This window comes from Mustelus asterias, chromosome 9, assembly GCF_964213995.1.
Source record: "Mustelus asterias chromosome 9, sMusAst1.hap1.1, whole genome shotgun sequence".
Classification (NCBI taxonomy): domain Eukaryota; kingdom Metazoa; phylum Chordata; class Chondrichthyes; order Carcharhiniformes; family Triakidae; genus Mustelus; species Mustelus asterias.
This window is the reverse complement of record NC_135809.1, coordinates 108,715,561-108,738,838: the sequence shown is the minus strand read 5'-3', so window position 1 is coordinate 108,738,838 and position 23,278 is coordinate 108,715,561. Positions and strand designations below refer to the sequence as shown.

The 23,278-nt window shown below is 40.7% G+C and overlaps 1 protein-coding gene across 1 annotated transcript in view; it reads left to right on the top strand.

Moving 5' to 3' along the window:
* Nucleotides 1–23,278, top strand: part of pik3c2a (phosphatidylinositol-4-phosphate 3-kinase, catalytic subunit type 2 alpha) — a 120,788-nt gene that overhangs the window by 58,891 nt on the left and 38,619 nt on the right. Inside the window, exons 9-14 of the mRNA XM_078220761.1 lie at nt 2,293–2,439; nt 10,237–10,282; nt 14,468–14,690; nt 17,860–17,982; nt 21,863–22,030; nt 22,172–22,283. Of these exons, the coding sequence (XP_078076887.1) occupies nt 2,293–2,439; nt 10,237–10,282; nt 14,468–14,690; nt 17,860–17,982; nt 21,863–22,030; nt 22,172–22,283 (819 nt within the window). The remainder of the gene's footprint in view (nt 1–2,292; nt 2,440–10,236; nt 10,283–14,467; nt 14,691–17,859; nt 17,983–21,862; nt 22,031–22,171; nt 22,284–23,278) is intronic.

The window sequence follows — 23,278 nt, the reverse complement described above, 5'->3', positions numbered from 1 at the left end:
AGAAAATGAATTTCTTGCGTCAAGGGTGCTCTGATCTTGATGATAAATTGATATTCTCCATTTGAGAATCATATCTGAAGAAATATTCTCAAGTTAACTTGAGTTGGTAATTTCCTTCAGATGGGCTACTTTTCAAAGTATCTGGATCCAGGTAGTTGATTGAAGACAATGATATCCACCATAGTATTGCTACAGGAGTTCCTCTGTGAAATGTTCTAGACCCAAACATGTTCAGCTGCTTCATCCTCCATAAGATCAGATGTGGGAATGTTTGCTGTTTTGACAAGTCCTTAGTTACTGAAGTGATCGATGTCAGCAAGAGGCAATGCCTGGACAGTATTCAGGGTTGGATTGACCTGGTAAGTGACGAGTAGCATTCATGCCACACACCTGCCAGGTAATAATCATCTCCAGCTAGAGAGAAACTATCCTTCTTCCCTTAACATTGAATAACATTACCATAGCTGAATTACCCCAGCTTCACATAATGGGGGTTACCATTGACCAGGTGCTGAATTGGATCAGCTATATAAATACTGTGACTGCAAGAGCAGATCAGACGCTGTTAATTCTGTGGTGAACAATTTGCCACCTGACTCCCGGAAGTTCTTCCCATCCACCCTCTACAAGGCACAATCCGGGAGTGTATTGGAATACTCTCCACTTGCCTGGATTAGTGCAGTTCCAACAACACCCAAGAATCGTGGCAGTATCCAGGACACCGCAGCATACTTTATTGGCATATGTACCACCTTTAAACATTTACTTCCTCCCCAGTTGCATCTTCCAAACCCACAACCCCTAAAACCTAAAATGACCAGAGTTAGCTGATGCACAGGGAGGCTATCATGTGCAAGTCCACTCCCAAGTCTCACCGTCCTGATTTGAAACTAAAGCATTTGCTCTTTCATTGGGTCAAAATCCTTTAACTTCCTCCCTACCAAAGTGGGTTGGCAACATATAGACTGTAGTGGTTCAAGATGATTGTTCAACACCACCTTTACAAGGCCAATTTGGAATAGGTAAACACTGGCCTTGTTAGCTGACCTGCATAAGATGTGGAGGTTTTCCAGTATGAATCTGAACATGGGTGACCTCCCAGTAGTGAACCTCAAGCAAGTAATATAGGATTCGTTATCATTGTACTTAGTGCTTACCCAAATGATGTGAGAGATCGTCAACTTTCTCCTCCAACTTTAAGTTGCTGGGGCTTCTGAGATGAAGGAAAACTGGCTAGAGTTTATTTCCAGTCACTGCTGTTCATGTCTGCTATAGTGATGCAAAAGTGAGAATACTTTTTGGAAGCAAATGTGTGTTGGCTGTGGCTCAGTTGGTAGCACACTCCTCTGATGTATAAGATTCTGAGTTCATGTCCCACTCGGGTTCGAACATGAATATTGAGGTTGATACTCCAGTGCAGTCCTGAGGAAGAATTGCACTGTCAGAGGTGCAGTCTTTCAGATGAGACATAAAACCATGGACTCTTCTGCCTGCTAAAGTGATGTGAAAGATCCCTTGGCCCTATTTTGAAGGAGAGCAGCAGCCTTGGCCAATATTTTTCCTTTGAGCAACATCACAAAAGGAAAATAGATTATCTGATCATTATCGTAGAATCCACACTGTGCCGAAGGAGGTAATTCGGCCCATCGAGCCTGCACCGATGACGATCCCACCCAAGCCCTATCCCCGTAACCCCACATATTTATCCTGCTAATCTCCCTGACATTAAGGGGCAATTTAGCATAGACAATCAACCTAACCCTCACATCTTTGGAGTGTGGGAGGAAACCGGAGCAGACACTGGGAGAATGCGTGGAATTTGCACAATCACCTGAGGCTGGAATTGAACCAGGGTCACTGGTGCTGTGAGGCAGCAGTGCTAACCACTATGCCACCCAAGGTTAGTTGCACACAAATTAGTTGCAGTGTTTCCAACATTATAGAAGTGACTATCTTTCAAAAAATGCTTTGAGACATCCACTAGCCATGGAAAGTGTCGTTATAAATGCAAATGTTCCTTTTTCCTGCATATTGAAATTTTTTTTTTCAATGTTTCTTTACAAAAAGAATCAGCCAAGTTCAGCAGCATGGCTAATCCCATATTAACACTTTTGCAGAAGGAATACTTCAGTGTAGCATTTCAGTTACAGCTTTTGTATTATATTAGAATAAAAATGTGAAAATGGAGCTCCTAACATTTTTTTCAATTAAGATTATTGCTTATATTTGTGGCATGTACTATTTGCCTGAGCAAGTATGTACAATGTTCCTGTTCTGTTTAATTTTAACCAGGGGAAACAGTACAAAATGGTGGAGCAGATTATCCAGTCTGTAAAGGATATTTGCAGTGCACTGGATGGTGCAGAGACCAAGGCTGTCACTGATGCTGTAAAAAAACTAAAACGTGCTGTTAACCTGCCAAAAAGTAAAACTGTTGAGGTAAGATCATTGATTTTTGCATTAATTCCTAATCTACTGAACAGCAAATGTTTTTTCTCCCACAATAAGTTTGCAGTAGCAGGCAGGATATCTTCCTAGTAGTTTAAAATGTTTAAAGTGATGTTTCCTGCTATTTTTTTATTATTGATTGGCTAGATTTGTTTTCTATTTCTTGCCCAAGAATAAAGTGAGGGCATTGTTTGAACAGTATATTTTACACATGAAAGGGGGTGAGCAAGTAATGATCCAAAGGACAAAGCTTCTTGGGCAGTACTTGGCACAACTGTTTTTATCACGTTGGCATAATGCTTTGTCTAATCAGATATGATGGCAAATGTTTCTCTATAATCAGGTGATCATATTAGTCTGCTTTTTTTCCAAAAGTACCATCATTGATTTTGGCCTGTAATCACAGTCCACACTGATTCAAAATGGTCACCTTTATCACTTCTTTTATCATTGAGCTTAGACTGAATAGAACTTCATAGGTTCAGTTGAAGTGACTACTGTGTCACTCAAGGTGGTGTATTATATTTTCAACCTTAACCTCTTTGCCGGTCACCAAAAAGAATTGTTGGCTTGTAATCCCTATTCTGGTAGTCAAATGATACAGTGGTTCTTGACCATTGAAATCCATCCCCATCAATTCACGTGGAGCTTATCAACCGTAACAATCTGCAACTAAGACCATAAAACTCAAGTGCAATGGCACACAAAATATTGGTGAGAATTATATTGCTGGACTGGCATCATCTGACCAATGAAGATCGTAGCATTTGTGAAGTGGATGAGATTGCCCTGCTGATTGGATTTGCAATTTGGCAACTTTATTGAAGATGCAATCCCATTGATATAATTAATACAAATATTTCACCATTCAGTGCATGTAAAATACAAATGTGACAAAAAATCCATTCATATTGAAAATGTTTGAGAACGTAATGGTTGGTCTAATTCATTACTCATTGGACATTCCCTCAGGTGCTAATTTGAGAAGGGAAAGATTTATGCTAAAAGGAAGCCATTTATGTTTCACTTTATAAATCCCAGTCGCCCTTCAAAAAATGGATTTCTAATTAATAACAGGAAGTTATGAATCCTCTCTCTTACCCTAAACATAGTTAATCACATTATTCCCTGAAGCTGGTCACCTATTTTTAGCTTAAGGTCAGTAGTTTGAAGAATGTCCATGTTTTGCATTCCAACAAATTGTTCTCTGTATTACAATAAGAGCAATATACTGTGAATACTGGAATCTGAAATACAAACAAAGTACTGGAAAAACTCAGCGGGTCTGGCACCATCTGTGGAGAGAGAAACAGAGTTAACAGTTTGAGCCCAATATGACTCTTCTACCAAACTTCCGAAGAAGTCACATTGGACCCGAACTCTGTTTCTCTCTCCACAGTTGCTGGCAAACCTCCGGAGTTTTTCCAACACTTTGTTTTTATTTCGCTGTTCTCTGTACTTAAATTTTCAAATAACACATGAGTTTTTAAAATTATGAACGGGATATGAACAGTTGATGTAGTCTATATGGATTTCAGCAAAGCCTTTGACAAGGTCCCACGTGGGAGACTTGTAAAGAAGGCAAGTGCACATGGGATACAGGGTAATTTGATCAAGTGGATTCAAAATTGGCTCAGTTGTAGGAGACAGAGGGTGATGACAGAAGGTGGCTTTAGTGACTGGAAGCCAGTGGCCTATCACAGGGATCTGCACTGGCTCCCCTATTATTCATCATTTATATAAATGCCATTGATGATTATGTGGATGATAGGATTAGTAAATTTGTGATTGATACAGGTTGGCCAGGTGGAATTGAGATTCTTGGGCTAAAGGAAGATATAAATAGGATGGTCAAACAGGCATATAAGTGACAGATGGAATTTAAACCTGAAAAGTGAGAGGTGATACACTTTAGAAGGAGGGGCATGACACTAGGAAGTTCCTGAGGAATAAAGGGACCTTGATGTGTTTGTCCATGGGTCTTGAAGTGGAAGGGCATGTTAGTGGGGTGGTGAAAAAGGCATATGGGCCTTCATCATGATGCATAGATTACAAAAGCAGGGGAGTCATGTTGAAGTTGTATAGAACTTTGAGGCCACAACTGGAGTAGTGAGTGCAGTTCTTGTTGCCACATTACAGGAAGGATGTCATAGTCATAGAAGTTTGCAGCATGGAAACAGGCCTTTCGGCCCAACTTGTCCATGCCGCCCCTTTAACCACTAAGTCCCAAATGCCCACGTTTGGCCCATATCCTGCTATACCCATCTTACCCACGTAACTGTCTAAACAGGCATGAGCCTATAAAGAGGAAGGATAGGAAAGGTAGGATTCGAGAGCTGTGGATAACCAGTGAAATTGTGGGTCTAATCAAAAAGAAAAAAGAGGCATACATGAGGTCCAGGCAGCTAAAAACAGATGGAGCACTGGAGGAATACAGAGAAAGTAGAAAATAACTCAAACAGGGACTTAGAAGGGCAAAAAGGGGTTACGAAATGTCCTTGGCAGACAGGATTAAGGAGAATCCTAAGGCATTTTATACATATGTTAGGAACAAGAGGGTTGTTAGGGAAAGAATCTGACCTCTCGGGGACAAAGGAGGGGAATTATGCTTGGAACCAAAGGAAGTAGGTGAGATCCTAAACAAATACTTTGCATCAGTATTCACAAAGGAGAGGGACATGTTGACTGGGAGTGTCTCAGAGATGTGTTGACCCGTTAGAAAAAATCTCAATTACAAGGGAGGAAGTGTTAGGTTTTTTAAGAAACATTAAGACAGACAAATCTCCAGGGCCGGATGGCATCTATCCTAGACTCCTCAGGGAGGCGAGAGATGCAATTGTTGGGCCTCTAACAGAAATCTTTGTCTCTTCACTGGACACCGGTGAGGTCCCAGAGGATTGGAGGATAGCAAATGTGGTCCCGTTATTTAAGAAGGGTAGCAAGGATAACCCAGGTAATTATAGGCCGGTGAGCTTGACATCCGTGGTAGGGAAGTTGTTGGAGAAGATTCTTGGAGATAAGGTATATACGCATTTAGAACTGAATAATCTCATTAGCGATAGACAGCATGGTTTTGTACGAGGGAGGTCATGCCTGACAAATTTGGTTGAGTTTTTTGAGGAGGTGACAAAAACAATTGACGAGGGAAGGGCCGTGGATGTCGTCTATATGGATTTTAGTAAAGCGTTTGACAAGGTCCCTCATGGCAGGCTGATGCAAAAGGTTAAATCTCACGGGATAAAAGGTGAGCTAGCTAAATGGGTGGAGAACTGGCTTAGCCATAGAAGACAGAGGGTAGCAGTGGAGGGGTCTTTTTCCGGTTGGAGGTCTGTGACTAGTGGTGTTCTGCAGGGCTCTGTACTTGTGATATATATATGTGATTTGGAGGAAGATGTAGCTGGTGTGATCAGTAAGTTTGCGGACGACACGAAGATTGCTGGAGTTGCGGATAGTGATGAACATTGTCAGAGAATACAGCAGGATATAGATAGGCTGGGACATTGGGTGGAGAAATGGCAGATGGCATTTAATCCAGATAAATGCGAAGTGGTGCATTTCGATAGATCTAATGTAAGGGGGGAGCTATACAATAAATGGCAGAACCATCAGGAGTATAAGCACAGAGGGACCTGGGTGTACAAATCCACAGATCCTTAAAGGTGGCAGCACAGGTGGAGAGGGTGGTGAAGAAGACATACGGCATGCTTGCCTTTATTGGACGGGGCATAGAATATAAAAGTTGGCATATGATATTGCAGCTGTATAGAACGATGGTTAGGCCACATTTGGAATACTGCATCCAGTTCTAGTCGCCACACTACCAGAAGGACGTGGAGGCTTTAGAGAGAGTGCAGAGAAGGTTTACCAGGATGTTGCCTGGTATGGAGGGTCTTAGCTATGAGGAGAGATTGGGTAAACTGGGGTTGTTCTCCCTGGAAAGACTGAGGATGAGGAGCGACCTAAGAGGTGTATAAAATTATGAAGGGCATAGGATGAACAGTGGGAAGCTTTTTCCCAGGTCGGAGGTGACGAACACAAGGGGTCACGGGTTCAAGGTGAGGGGGGCAAGGTTCAACACAGATGTCAGGGGGATGTATTTTACACAGGGTGGTGGGGGCCTGGAATGCACTGCCAAGCAAGGTGATTGAGGCGGACACATTGGGATCGTTTAAGACTTATCTAGATAGCCACATGAACAGACTGGGAATAGAGGGATACAAAAGAATGGTCTAGTGGGCACATGAGCGGCACAGGCTTGGAGGGCCGAAGGGTCTGTTCCTGTGCTGTATTGTTCTTTGTTCTTCTAAACATTTTAAAAGACAAAATTGTACCTGCCTCTACTACTACCTTTGGCAGCTTATTCCAGATACTCATCACCTTCTGTGAAAAAATTGCCCCTCTGGACCCTTTTGTATCTCTGCTCTCTCACCTTAAATCTATGCCCTCTAGTTTTAGATTCCCCTACGTTTGGGAAAAGATGATGACTATCTAGCTGATCTATGCCCCTCATTATTTTATAGACCTCTATAAGATCATCCCAAGCCTCTTATGCTCCAGTGGAAAGAAAGTCCCAATATATTCAGCCTCTCTTTATAACTCAAACTATCAAGTGCCAGTAGCATCCTAGTAAATCTTTTCTGCACTCTTTCCAGTTTAATAATACCCTTTCTATAATAGGGTGGCCAGAACTGTACACAGTATTCCAAATGTGGCCATACCAATGTCTTGTACAACTTCAACAAGACGTCCCAACTCCTGTATTCATGTGATTGCACTGGAGGGAGAAATTCACCAGATGCTGCCTGGGATGGAACATTTATGAAGAGAGGTTGGATAGACTTGGGTTATTTTTGTTGGAGCAGAGAAGACTGAGGGGTGACCTGATTGAGGTGTACTAGATCATGAGGAGCATGGACCGAGTGGATAGGGAGCAATGGTTCCCCTCAGTTGAAGGGTCAGTCAAGAGAGGACAAGTTCAAGGTGGAGGGCAGGGGGTTTAGGAGGGATATGAGAAAAACATTTTTTACCCAGACGGTGGTGACAGTCTGGAATGTGCTGCCTGGAAGGGTGGTAGTGACGGACAGCCTCATCCTTTTCAAAAATATCTGGATCAGCACTTTACACATCATAACATTCAAGACTATATGCCAAATACTGGTAAACGGGATTAGATAGGTTAGGTGATTCTCGAGTGTCGGCGTGGACTCTTTGGCATTTTATGATCCTGTGAACAGAATAACTAGCAAAAGGTAAATAGTTGGAGTATAAATTGCCAGTGGTGACCATTGAAACAAATGATATAAATGGGTCCAAAAACTATTGGGTACTTTTTTCTCTACCAAAGATTGGGCGTTTTTGCAATTTCTGCCTCCTATCTGATCTTAAGTTGCAATCCTCACCCAATATACCCACCAGCAAAAAGACACCAGATTTCCACCCTATAACATCACTCATTGCACCCATTCCTTCATTTTCATAGAAATCATAGAAACCCTACAGTGCAGAAGGAGGCCACTCGGCCCATCGAGTCTGCACTGACCACAATCCCACCCAGGCCCTACCCCCACACATTTACCCACTAATCCCTCTAACCTACGCATCCCAGGATTCTAAGGGGCAATTTTTAACCTGGCCAATCAACCTAACCTGCACATATTTTTATTATAGTACTCTCTCAGCTCATCCTACACAATGCTGCCCATACTATGCCACGCACCAAATCCTGAAAAGCTCAACAATCTTTGTCCTTGTGAACATATTTTGGCTTCCAGTCCCCAATACCTCAAACTCATCCCAAGTCCTCGATTTGCTCTATCAGTGAGCTCTCCTCCCTCTGCTTTTTTTCTTTAGTCACATCAAGTTGCCTTCCTGCCAACTGATTGAATTCTCCATACAAATGGGTTGGCTGTAGTAACAAGAGGTGCAGTCAAGTTGTGCTTGATCTCCTTGATCTTACTGAAGAAACTGTCAAAAGGTTTAAAGGCCAATGATTGTTTTTTGGTGAAACCAAATGCTGTTCTGCTGGCAAGTGCTAAGCGTTTTAATTTCAAATGATAAGTGATTATGAATAAACATAGTGAAATCCTGGTGTGAAGTCTTATTTTAGCTTTGTGGAGCTGGTACCCTTGAACACAATATTGGCTTTGTAGCTTCATTTTCAGTTTTCAGAATACATGTCATGGAATTAAATCCATATTGGATTCAATTTGAATGAAAATTAATTGTATTACAGCCAATTTAATTGCTGCAGTTATGTCCCATGGGGACTATCAAAGGACAGTATTTTTCAGATTATTCTAAATGCATTAGACACAGCATGGTGGCACAGTGGTTAGCACTGCTGCCTCACAGCGTCAGGGAACGGGTTCAATTCCCAGCTTGGGTGACTGTCTGTCTGTGCAGAGTCTGCACGTTCTCCCCATGTCTGCATGGGTTCCTCCAGATGCTCCGGTTTTCTCCCACAGTCTGAAAGACATGCTGATTAGGTGCATTGGCCATGCTAAATTCTCCCTCTGTGTACCCGAACAAGCGCAGGAGTGTGGCGACTCGGGAATTTTCACAGTAACTTCATTAGAGTGTTAATGTAAGCCTACTTGTGACACTAACAAATAAACTTTAAATTTAAACTTTGAACTTTTAAAGCATGAGCAATAGATAGCAGTAGGAAAATGAAATGATTTTTGATATTTTAAAATGTTAACTTTCCAAAAGGCAGTATCTGAATTTTGAAACGTTTGCTCTATATTCAAATTTCTGTTCACTGGGTTTTTGCTGTTTATGGGAGTTCAGTTTTGTAAAACTTCACTAAACTACTGCAGATGCTGGAAACCTGAAATCAGAACAGAAAATGCTGGATAAGCTCAGCAGGTCTGGCAGCACCTGTGGAGAGAAAACACAGTTAATGTTTCCATGACTCTGCTATAGAATTTTATACATTTTCTGTTCAGGGTTACAGAATTGAATTTTTAAATGGTCTTCTAAGTAAAAGGATAGTAACAAGTCTCAAGAGCTGAAGGAGTTTGATTATCAATTCTATCCTGTTAATTCCTCACGCTACCATCAGTGGCAGAGCCTTCAATCATGAAGGCCATCTTCCTGAAACTGCCAATCTTTCTAGATCTCCTTCTCCACCATCTTCCCATGTTGTCTTAAAACATACCTTCAACCACACTCTCTCTCTCTGTCTAATCCTCAATTTTAAAAAAATTATTCCACGGAATGTAGATGTCACTGACTGGGCTAACAACTCTAGTTGCCCTCCATTTCGGAGGGCATTTAAGAGTCAATCGCATTGCTGTGGATTTTGCATCGCATGCAGGAACGATATTCTTCTCCGAAGGACATTGGGTTTATACAATTAACAATGGTTTCATGATCATCATTAGATTTTTAATTGCAGATTTTCATTGAACTCAAATTCCACCATCTGCTGTGGTGAGATTTGAATCCCGGTCCCCAGATCATTGTTCCGGGTCTCTGGATTACTCATCCAGTGACATACCACAAGGCCACCATGTCCCCCAATTGTGGAATCCTTTTGGATTTATTCTTAAAGGTGGCTACCGTATAAATGTAAGTTTACCAAGTTGAAATGGTTAGTCCCCCTGAACAAAACAATTTTCGGGTTTAAGTAAAATAGAGGATAACTAACACACTGATTTGGAGTGGGAAACGTTATTATAACCTAAAGATTTAGTTTTTCCCCTGCATTTCATTTCATATCTTAATAAGTGCATCTATCTCTTCCCAACCATTGAAACGAATTATTGTCTTGTTCTTTATCCACAGGTCAAATCAAAAGATAGTGGTGATTCATCTAATGGTGCAAAGAATGGTATGTCATACCCGGCAAAATTTTCCAGTTGCCTGTGACTTGATTGTTGTGAGTGTAAACAGTTCACAAGGTTGTGAATTGCTTTGAGTGTCACAGCAGCTGAGTTGTTGAGACTGATGTGATTTTTTTCCTTTCTTTTGATCCTCCCCTTCCCCCAAAAAGTTCCAAGCCTTTCTTCACATTTTGCTAAACCGTAATACTTCAATGTATGAGAAAGAAGATGTGCTAAACCTTTTTATAAGTCACTGATTAAAGCCTCACCTGGAGTATGATGACCGGTTCTGGCACCACACTTTAGGAAGAACCTTGCATCCATCACAGTGGAGTTAGGAGAGGGTGCAGAAGAGATTGCTAAAAGAATGCCAATGAGAAGGAATTTCAATTATGTGGAGAGAACAGAGAAGCTTGGATTGCTCTCCTTAGTGACAGATGGTTAAAGAGATATTCAAAATTGAGGGCTCGTTCTCAAATTGATGTGGATAATTATCAATAGCATACTTAACTAAAGGACACAGGTTCGAGATAATTGGCAAAATAACCAGTGGTGAGATAAGGAGAGTATGCTCATAGAAGGGTGATAGAAGCAAATCCAATGTGAACTTTCAAAAGGGAATTGTATATATATTTGTAAAGAAAACCAATTGCAAGGCCGTGAGGGAAAAATGGGGGCAGAGGATAAATGTAGCTCTTTCAAAGAGTTAATATAGGGCAAGGGAGAGGGCTTGGTAAGAGACTCTATCAGAGAGTTGGTGCAGACTCGATGGGCTGAATGGCCTCCTCCTGCACTGTAGGGATTCTTTGAAGTTCATAACTAATGCTCAGCACCCAAACAAACTTATTTTATAAATATGGAATCTCAAAATTCTCCACTATAATACAAAACTTCCAAATTGATTTTTATTTAGATTGTTTGATTTCACTATTGCAGTTCTTTGACCAAAGGCTGGTCCAACCCACAGTGTTGCAACCTCCACCATGGGTAGGGGCAGGGAGACTAGTCCTGTGTCCACCCCTCAGGCATCCAAGCTATAGTAGCAACATGCAGCATTTGCATGCATGTTTTAGTCTAGAGCTATGAATCGTGATGGTAGATGCTCCAATTTTCTTCTCATCATGTATGTGATCTCCTGTCACATGGCTGACCAGCAATCTTTCCTGCTGGAAGTCCTGTCATTGGCAGATGTTGGAAGGAGTAGCAAGTTGATACTCAACCTATTTGGCTATGTTATGAATGCACCTTCCTTGGCTATCAAATCCTAGAGTGAGACTTGAACCTGGAGCTTCCAGCACTGAGGCAGGCACACTACCCACTGTGCCACACGACCACATCTATTTCACTATATGAAATATTTAAATTAGAAATGAAGGGATTTGGTTTTTAATTTCCTGTTTTGCTCTGAGGATACCCTCATTGTGATTGACTGCTTACCCTGTTTGCTGGAAACACTGTCACCGTCACTCAGAGATACTTTTAATTTAGTGCTAGAAAAGGGATGCAGCCTGTTCATCCCTTCCTAATGGGTATAATTTCAAGAACTCTGGTACTATTCGTGTATTGTAATTGTACTTCTGCGTCCTTTTTTATTATATGGATACCTGAAGTCCAAGATCTGATACAAAATTAGCATCACTTTTCAATTCTGTCACTGTAGAAATATACCCTTATTATGTGTCAGAACTTGGAGTAATTTGAATATTTGTGCTTCCCAGTAATATGTGACCTGTTTTTTTGAACCAAAATGTAATGTCTCCCCCTTATCTATATTGACATTAACTTGCCAATTATATGCCCACCGTACAAGTTTAATGGTTGCTTGTAATATATTGAAGTCTTTCTTTGTGTTGACTATCTCAAATTTGAAGACATCTACAAATTTAGAAATGGTTTTTGATTCCAGTCATTAATATAAATCAGGAATGGCAGTGGTCCCAACATTGATCCTGTGGACCCTATTCCCCATTTTCTGCCACTCAGAATGTCTACCGATACCTTGCTTTATGCCTTTTGGTTGGCTTGCTATCTGTCCTTATCCTTTTGACATCGTTTACTCCAATTTTTATTCTTTAGTCAATTATGTGGGGCCTTTTTATGGACGTAGAATTTGCAGGGTTAATTGTAAAATGCAGTTTGGATTTTGGAGGCCGTTGCATGTAATGACTATCCCTTTTGAGCATTCACTGCGTAATTTGCTGAATTCGGATGCCTTGAAATCATACCTAAGGTTTTCTGATTTGATTTCGAATCAACAGGCTGAAGTATCCCAATAAATATATGAATTGTTGCTGAAATAGTTTTGCCATTGCTCATGTATCATAAGTTGTCAGTCCACCTAACATTTTGAAGTGGAACAACAGACATTTGCTCCAGCATGTCACTATATTGGAACAAGTCAGACTTGATTAATAATGATTTTTATGTCTATTTGCTATAACTTTGAGCCAAGTTCCTACTTGAAGGTGGAGGATAGTGAACTATCCCAGTAAATGGTTGCTCATTTGAGTTTAATATGCTTTTGATAAACATGTTTTGGAGTATACAATATCCTTGCAGTCCAGTTTTCAAATTAGTTTGATTTCTATCTGGTTTTTGACAGCAAAGTTTGTAAACATTAAATTACGTTTGACCTTTATCTCACCCAATCATTGTAGTTTTTCTGCACTATTTATCATAATTGAACAAAGTAGTACTGGAGGCAATCGAGATGTTACGGGCTTGATTTACCTTGTTTGGCAATAAACAGTCGCATCTGTTTGACTTTGCTGTAGGTGTGGCTGTGTTGCTGTTAGATATCCGTAGTCGGTTTGGATCCTGTTTTAACTGCAACAATAATTGGTGCATATCTTGTATGCTTATCTTTTACCTTGCAACTTAACAATCATGTGCCTTGCACTCATTGGTATAGTCTGCAAGAAACTAGATCCTATGGTCCTGAGTGTTTTTAGAAAATAACTTGTTTATTCATCAGGATGGAAGGCTCCTTCAGATCAGTCGTACTTTTATCCTCATGTACTTTTATCCTCGTGTTCTTTTCTGTCTCTGGTACGAGTCTTATGAAGGTGACTGCTATCTGACTTGGGGATTTAAGCTTTTTCCAATTTTGTCATCGATTGTTGTATGCATTGAGGACTCCAGGTTCAGGCTCTGCACCAGTCAGATACAGAATAAAGCTCCCTTCATCTTTCTATCTTACTATTCAATCTCCCAATGATGATGCATGTGAATAGTGAGACTAAAATGTAACCTTAAAGTGAAAGCAGGCTTGAAGGGTGGGGCAGTCAGCGGTTAAAGTAGGCTGTTCATAATCTCATTGACTGCGGAACTCCGAACTGAGTTTGCCTCCCTGTATTTTCGCCATTACAAAAACTACCTATCTCTGCTTCTATCAGTAAAACCTTTAACTATTCCTTATATCGAAAGCTGTCTTGGTGAGCTAATGGATGACCTATCCTTAACTTCAAATTTTCTTAAAACTTTATCCATATTAACACCAATAAATTTCAATTAGCCATGTATTCACTGACTTGAATTGGTGCATTATTTAAAGTTCTCATCTTTCGGTTTAAATCCCTCCACATTCTTCCCTATCTTTTCAACCTTCTATCCTCCAACTTACTCCCTCCAAGAACTCTAAATTCCCCATGTGCTTCCTTGTCTATCATCAGCGGCCATATTTTAGACACCCAGATCCTACACTCCTCCTCTGAGGACCTCTGTTAAAATTCATATCCGATCAAGCTTTTTGTTAATCCCCCAAACCCTCTTAATCTTCTTTGACTCTCCATTTTGTTTTTCATAGATTTCTGAAGCACTTGGTTAATTTCCCTGAAGGTGCCATGTAAATACAAGCTGTTGGTAACCTATTCTGTGTATATCAGCAAAATTACAGCATGTTTTAAGTGTACATGAATAAACTTCAGAAAAGTAAGCACTTTTTATTTTGTACTTGAACAGCAAAACTTGACGTGCTTGTACCCTGGAAGGCAGACACAGGCACTCCTTTTCTGCTCATATGGACTTTAATGCTTCTAGAATGCATGCAGAGATTTATTTCTCTGTTTAGCAAATTATAAATAACCTATTACAGTAAAATGTATTTTGTAAACATCTAAACTTGAGTAGGATAGCAAAACTTTTGTTAACTCTTTTTGCACGTGTATGTAGAAACATTGTACTTTTGATTGCAGAATCTTCACTTGCAATAAATCCCATGAATGCAAGCATCCATGCTCTAACATTGGCTGTCTACGATCTGCTACAACTGTACTTGAGTTCTTTTAGCAGAAGCACAGGTGCAACTGGGAATCTGCCACAGAGCACAAAATGTACAAAGGAAGCGCTGACCACCACAGAACACCTGCAGTTTACACTGTTTGCAGCGCATAGGATTCCAGGAGCGTGGGTCAGCAGGTGGGTATTGAGGGAAGCCTTTAGTACTATCTACATTGGTTTTTCAGGGCGTAGTCTGCCCTGGATGTAAAGCAAGTTTTAAAATGCAACACAGAAGAATGGGTTAAAGTAGGTGAAATACTTTTTCAGAAAAACGAAGGTGAGATGCAACTGGGTTACCTGCTGTCCTGTTCAATTATGTGTGTTCTATTTTAGTAGAGGGATTTTGACCTAGATTCTGAAATCTCTTCTGAATAATCCCTGCCAAAAAGATCTATTACTTGAAAATCTGGAGCAAAGAATTTATGTTGCAAACCGTGGGTGTAGTGTCAGAGTTCAGTCTATTTTAAGCAGAACCCATAAGAGCTCTGAAATAACTTCATCTTCCTGGCTTCTGTTTGGCGTCTTCTTTTAGTTTGTTGTGCATTTAAAATGAATAACAAATGAGTTTAATTCAACACACAACTGGAAATACCAGAGAGCCTCCACACTGATATCAAGAATAAAGTAAAAGCATTATGGTGTTTTACTAAACTACTTGATATTCTCATGCAGTTTATTTTTAGTCTTGCCATTAATTTGTCTCTCGCTGTCTCCTCCTACATATTTTTATCTCTTTATTTTCCGACTAGTTGTGGAAAGAATTAATGTTTTATGCCCATTAGCTTTTATCTGCCCTTTATCTCCAATCTATTCACCCCACTGTGGGGTGGCAGAGACCATCAGATATGACTCATTGTTCAATTTATGTTCATGGATGTAGGACGATGCTTAGTCTTCACTTTGTGCTTCACCATTTGACGCTGCTCACTATAAATTAAGTCTTGTGAAAAGACGCACTGTTTTCAGAGTTCTTCAAGTTTGGCTGCTTCATTCTCTTCCTCTCTTCTCCTTGGTGCGGTTTATTGCATTTATGCATCCGATTATGATGCTCAGGGCCCATTACGTTGTGTGGCACTGATGGTGCTTGTCTCCTGTGAAGCTCCGTGGCACATTTGACCTTGTTAAACATGTTATATAAATAGAAACTATTACATTGGCGTCTGACTGCTGGTGAAATTTCCAACCTTATTTTGAACTTCAAGAAACTAAATTGTTCCAAAAAAGAGCTGCTTCTCAATTAGTACTGTCACTTGTACTATTGCAAAACTAGCTAGAGGAGTTGATCTAAACTGACCCTAATTTGACTGCAGTTATGTTCACCTGTGTTACTGGGAAGAAGAAGAGACTCAGCAACTTTGCAGATGTGCAATATAACTGTTGTATGTGCATTTTCTCTCAATACGATTTTTGGTGTTTTGTCCATTTTATTGCACTAAATCTATGCCCTCTGTTTTTCATTTAAAATGACAAAATCCACTGCAAAGTGTAGAGCATTTTCATTCCAATATGGACCAGTTTGTCTTTGACAAATAATTCCTCTGTACTGTTGTTGAGATGAGAAGCCTTTTTCTTTAGTGCAGCTTGATTGCCATAAATGTAACGCACACCACTGTGGTGTAGGAGGAAAAGTTGGAGCTGGGAATTTAGAAATAAATCAATTTCCATTGTTTATGACAAAACCTGAATTCAACACTTTCCTTTCACCATGTCCAGGTTGACCACATTTAAGCATAAAAGTTGGAGCCCTAGCATATATAGTGGTAGAGGAGGGTTGAATTTTGTTACTGTATGTAAAGAGCTATAGTATCTTAAGTGATGAACACCATAGTGTTTGGTTCTACCATTTATAATTTACTGAATTTGAGCATAAGGCTTGATGTTGTCCTTGTTACTTATACAACTTTTTAAGTGGTCAGGCAAATATTGAAAGACAATTTGACCAATATTGATTAAAAATAAGTCCAATAACCATTTTTGAAGTTCATTGTGAATTATGGATACTTGAGTCCTGGTTGCGACCATCACATTTTTTCAAAGATAATGTGGAAGTGCACAGCTGCTTCACTTCATTTGAGTTCCCAGCAACAACTTGGAAAGGACCAAGGGCTCTGACGCTAAACTAGCAAGTCATGGCTTTTGTGCCCACATATCAATGTCTGCAATACTGGGGGCAGAGGGTAGCATCCTGCCATCACATTATGACAAGAAATAGGTACTATGTGCTTGGGATAGTAGAGTCAGCTGTGTCCACTTAGAGAAAAATGGCACCAGATTTCCATTTAACAGGAATAACTGAATTATTAATTGTTTGGATTTGCAGAGCAGTGAGATCAAATAGGTTAGCACAAATTTCTACACTCTCGTTATATTACTGCTTTGTAATAAATTGCAAAATTGGTTCTAAAAATCATCTTGAAGTTCAGATTTGTGTCTAGTTCTCCAAATCTCTTACCAAGAATGTACGGGATTCAACCATTCATAACGCTCTCAAATGCAGCGATTCAGCATTTGTGTGGGAGGTGTTTTCGCAAAGCTACCTCATTTCATCTGCACAGTTGGCAGCATTTTCATGATTCATGTTGGTCAAACCACATTCTGACAGTTCCATGGAGAGCAGCACTTTGCTTAAGTATTTCACCTTGACATGAATTCAAGCTGGGACCAGTACAACTTGTACTTGATCCAATTTACACACAAGTGGTTTCCCCATTTAAAATTGCTAAGTTGGCTAATGTGGAGTATTAGGATCTAAATATATTGCTTTATTAAAGTTGCACAATGGGAAACTACTGCTTGAGTAATGAAAAAAGGAAGCAAAGCATTTTGGAGGGTGGGGGGCTGGGCATGTAGGCTATGAAAAAATGTGCAAAAGAGTTTTTTTTTTCCTCTTTCCTTTTCCCCCACCCCCAGCTGCCTTTATCAATCTCCATGCAACTCGCAAAAGTTTGCTTTTTTATTTTGGCAGATGTCAGGGATTGGGTCACTTACCTGTCTCCCAGGCTTGGGAGTTGCACCCATCCCAAGTGTATTAACGAGGGGATCGGTCTCGCATGCTGGGAACTTGATATTTTTGCAAAAGGTTTAGAAATTGAGTAATTGCAATTCACATTTGGACTATAGTCAAACGTTTGTGATTGATCATACCTATGATATTCTAATATTGTACCACAATTGGTTAAACATTCTTGATGCACTTTTTACTTGTCCTGTTGAAAAATGTTATGTTTTCCCAAAGCTGTAACTGTCAGGAATCTACTTTTCAGTTAAATGTAATTCTGCTGACAATCAGTGCTTGTTTTCTCCCCAGTTTTGAGAAATACTTTCTAATGTGCTCACTGACACACAATGGGAAGGATCTTTTTAAGCCAGTGCAATCTAAGAAAGTTGGGACATATCGCAACTTTTTCTACCACATCAAGTGGGATGAACTGTGAGTATTTTCTTTGCTTTTGATGTGAACTAAATTTGGGTCTGGTAAGTGAATGAAAATCAGAATTCTACAGTGCAGAAGGAGGCCATTCAGCCCATCGGGTCTGCACCGACCACAATCCCATCCAAACCCTATTCCCATAAACCCATGCATTTACCCTAGCTAGTCCCCCAACACTAAGGGGCAACATGGCCAATCCACCTAACTCGCACATCTTTGGATTGTGGGAGGAAACCGGAGCACCCAGAGGAAACCCACGCAGACAGGGGGAGAATGTGCAAACACACAGACAGTGACCCAAGCCGGGAATCGAACCCTGGCACTAAGAAGCAGCAATTCTAACCACTGTGCTGCCCAAAGTTAGTTGGAAACTTGCTTTAGTCAATCTGCTTGTCTTTGACTCCCTGGTGGAGTTGAAGTGTGCACCTGTTCTGCGACCTGTTTTGGAAATACACGCAACTTTGATTTTCTACTGTTGAAATGCATTGGGTTGTCCTGATGATCTTGCAGGTAAAACCATTGGCTGGTGTACTACCAAACCATAAAGAATGGAAAGTTGCAGGTTCAGTTACTATGTGCTGTGGTATTGGTACCTGCTGGGGTACAGGCCACCTTAAAATTTGGTGAGGGAAATAATGAGCAATGGTTCATGTTCATGGTTGTTATCCAGTAGTCTTTTTCTAGAAAATTCACTTTGTGTTGGGTGAGGTCTGGTTTGAGCTTGACTGTTGACCCATCTGCTGTTGCTGACCATGCAAGGTCATGCATGAAGAATGACCAGTTGGATAAGCTAACAAAAAAGCAACCATGGAACCATGCTCCTCTTCTGAAGAATAGCTGATGTGATTGTGTGTGCGTGTGTGTGTGCGCGCGCACGCGCACGGACGGACGGACACTGTGGGGAAAAAAACCATTTTTCCTCTTTCAATTCTATTAGCTTGTTGACAAAGGGTTGGATTTAAATAAATGATGACTCTTGTTCATGACAATTGGCATGCTACCTAAACAGCTATTTTAGTTTTCCTTTGGCCTAAAGGCACAATTGGTTGTAGGCTAGTGTTTAGTCTCAAAAGCAGCAATGTTGTGATCTTTCCTATCCACTTTAAGTTGCAACTTGCCACCTATAATTCAGTATTCCAAAATCATATTCATTATTCACTGACTGCTTCCACATTTGCTTAAAAAAAACACACACCAGGTGTATGGTTCTTTTTAAAATTAGCATATTTGAGATTTTCTCATGTTTTTAGGAATTTTTTGAAAAATGTCAATGGAGTTTGATTTCTCGTGTCTGCTTTTGAGTGATGGGGAAAAGGAGAGAGAACAACTTAAGTGATGACAGAACAAAATGAGTGAAAATCAATTCCTTGTGACAGATGAGTTTGCTCAAGTTGGGTGCAGACCTAATGAATCAGAATGCTGTTATGGGGATCATGCAAAATATTCACTCCTAGTGAGTTAATAGAGGGTATTCTCTAAAGTCACATGGCAGGTGGCGGGCTTTTTGGCCAGTGACATGTGCTTTTCTCTTTTTATGTTGAAATAATGTCCAGCACGGTGGCACAGCGGTTAGCACTGCTGCCTCTCAGCACCAGGGACCTGGGTTCAATTCCTGGCTTGGGTCACTCTTTGTGGAATTTGCACATTCTCTTCGTGTCTGTGCGGATTTCCTCTGGGTGCTCCCACTCTCCAAAGATGTGCGAGTTAGGTGGATTGGCCATGATAAATTGTCCATTTGTGGCATGGGGATTAGCAGGGTAAATATATGGGGTTACAGGGATAGGGCCTGGGTGGGATCATTGTCAATGCAGGCTCGGTGGGCTGAATAGCCACCTCTTGCACTTTAGGGATTCTATGATTTTTTTGAACGGACAAATGGTTATAAAGAACCGTAGATAGAGATGTTTGTTTTCTTTTGATCTTACAATGTGTAGTGTGCATTTATCACCACACCAGTGAGCAACCGTTCAGCTGTTCCCTGTTAAATAATTGATTAATCATATTGCAGGTTTTGTCTCCCTGCAGGTCAGGGCAACTTGCTGACAGCTAAAACCATCAGTGAAATAAAAGCAAAATACTGTGGAAGCTGGAAATCTGAAATAAAAACAGAAAATGCTCTGGGTAAACTCAACAGGCCTAACGACATCTGGGGAGAGAGAAACATTAACTTTGTAAACATTAACTCTGTCTCTCTCTCTCTCTCTCCACACATGCAGCCAGACCTACTGTGTCGATCCAGACTCTCTCTTCTGTTTATATTTCAGAATGTGGAGATGCCGGCGTTGGACTAGGGTAAACACAGTAAGAAGTTTAACAACACCAGGTTAAAGTCCAACAGGTTTATTTGGTAGCAAAAGCCACACAAGCTTTCGAAGCTCTAAGCCCCTTCTTCAGGTGAGTGGGAATTCTGTTCACAAACAGAGCTTATAAAGACGCAGACTCAATTTACATGAATAATGGTTGGAATGCGAATACTTACAACTAATCAAGTCTTTAAGAAACAAAACAATGGGAGTGAAGAGAGCATCAAGACAGGCTAAAAAGATGTGTCTTGTCTCCAGACAAGACAGCCAGTGAAACTCTGCAGGTCCACGCAACTGTGGGAGTTACAAATAGTGTGACATGAACCCAATATCCCGGTTGAGGCCGTCCTCGTGTGTGCGGAACTTGGCTATCAGTTTCTGCTCAGCGACTCTGCGCTGTCGTGTGTCGCGAAGGCCGCCTTGGAGAACGCTTACCCAAATATCAGAGGCCGAATGCCCGTGACCGCTGAAGTGCTCCCCAACAGGAGGAGAACAGTCTTGCCTGGTGATTGTCGAGCGGTGTTCATTCATCCGTTGTCGCAGCGTCTGCATAGTTTCCCCAATGTACCATGCCTCGGGACATCTTTTCTTGCAGGCGGCCTTCGCGACACACGACAGCGCAGAGTCGCTGAGCAGAAACTGATAGCCAAGTTCCGCACACACGAGGACGGCTCAACCGGGATATTGGGTTCATGTCACACTATTTGTAACTCCCACAGTTGCGTGGACCTGCAGAGTTTCACTGGCTGTCTTGTCTGGAGACAAGACACATCTTTTTAGCCTGTCTTGATGCTCTCTTCACTCCCATTGTTTTGTTTCTTAAAGACTTGATTAGTTGTAAGTATTCGCATTCCAACCATTATTCATGTAAATTGAGTCTGCGTCTTTATAAGCTCTGTTTGTGAACAGAATTCCCACTCACCTGAAGAAGGGGCTTAGAGCTTCGAAAGCTTGTGTGGCTTTTGCTACCAAATAAACCTGTTGGACTTTAACCTGGTGTTGTTAAACTTCTTACTATATTTCAGAAACCATCATTGAGTTCAGTGGCAAAGGAGTTGCTGCCATTCATGCTTAAGGAAGGTAGACAGAATCGCCCTGCTCAAATTTTAATGTTAATGAGAGGCGAAAAATGCAAAAGTGAATTTATAAAGTTCCCTGAAGGTTGAGTAGGTTCCGTGTGTTTTTTTTTAAAAAAAGGTTTGCGCAAAGCTCAATTTAGACTACACCTGTGAGAAGTCCAATCAATGTAAGACTTTGAACTGGAAGCAGTTTGTAGCCCTTCACTGCTCTTGTTTGATTAACCTTCCTGTTGATGCTTCTGAAGCCTCTTCACATCAACACCAAAATGTTCGCCTAAAACAGCCCCAGTTTCCCTATGAAACTGATTTATCACACTCTCATTTGGTGGATCATTCCATTCCATCAAGTATTTTTGCTCTCTGATTTTAAAATACTTTTCTGATTTGTATTCATCAGTGGAGGCAATATTGAAAATCTTGATTCACAGTGCTTAAATAAGTATTGCCCACAATATTTGTATTGCCATAACAAACTTTTTATTCATTTCTACATTCCAGGATTAGCTTCCCTGTTCAGATTGCACAGCTGCCCCTCGAATCAATACTAAGTCTTAGTTTGCACGGACTTCTAAATCCCTCTGCAGCTGGATCACCAGATTCTAACAAACAACGGAAGGGACCAGAGTACCTTGGTCGAGTCTCCATGCCTCTCTTTGACTTTAAGCGGTGAGAATAGTTCTCCTCTTCCCTCTTAAGTAAATGCTATGCTAGATTTTGGCTCAATGTACCACAATTTGGGGATGTCTCATTTTGTTGTATATTTGACACTTCTCCTTTTGTATCTCCTTTCTGTATTTTCATGACAAGGGTATTGACAAGTGGAACAAAACTACTTAGTTTATGTACATCGATCCTTGTGAATCCAAGTGGTACGACTACCAGCAAAAAAGGGAGTTTGATGGAAAGAATTGTGTTGCAAGTGAGTTCAGCTGTTTGGTCAGTTAAACCCTTTTGGTAGATTCATGCTTTGAAAGATTTAAACTCAGTGTTTTTGCTATGTTTTCTGCTCAAACGTTTAGTTTTTCGTACAATTATTTTTCTACTTAGAAATTGGAACTTCAGATGATTTAATGTATGTTCTCGAATATCATAGGGAGCAAGATTTGTTTTACAGACAAATTGAATGTCTGCACCTCAACCTAGTTTTTCTGATTATTGAATAAAATCAATTATGGGGTGCCTGTATCTCAGCCAAACCTAGTCATTTGCTGAAAGACTGAGAAACTATTACTGTTGCAGAAATATCATTGTAATGATCATGTTAAACTGACAGTTCTCTCCATTTGTACGATTGCACGTTTAAAGCAAAGCTGGTCAACTAGGTTAGGATTGTTTTTGCTGGAGTTCAGACAAATGAGGTGGGATCTCATAGAGACTTACAAAATTCTAACAGGACTAGACAGGGTAGATGCAGGGAGAATGTTCCCAATGGTGGGTGTGTCTAGAACCAGGGATCACAGTCTGAGGATTCGGGGTAGACCATTTAGGACAGAGGTGAGGAGACATTTCTTCACCCAAGAATGGTGAGCCTGTGGAATTCATTGCTACAGGAAGTAGTTGATGCCAACACATTGAATGTATTCAAGAGGCAGCTGGATATAGCACTTGGGGTGAATGGGATCAAAGGTTATGGGGAGAAAGCAGGATTAGGCTATTGAGTTGGACGATCAGCCGTGATCGTGATGAATGGCGGATCAGGCTCAAAGGGCCAAATGGCCTCCTCCTGCTCCTATCCTCTATGTTTCTATGTAACTTGGTCCAAGTTTTTTATGCACAAAACAGTTGGGTGTATCTGTTTTTTGATTTTGTATTCAAATAGTACCTAGATTTTTCCACAAACATTGCTTAATGGTTTGGGATCTTTTTTAAATACTTAAAAGAAATGTCTTTACATCTCCCACTCTGTTTTCTTTG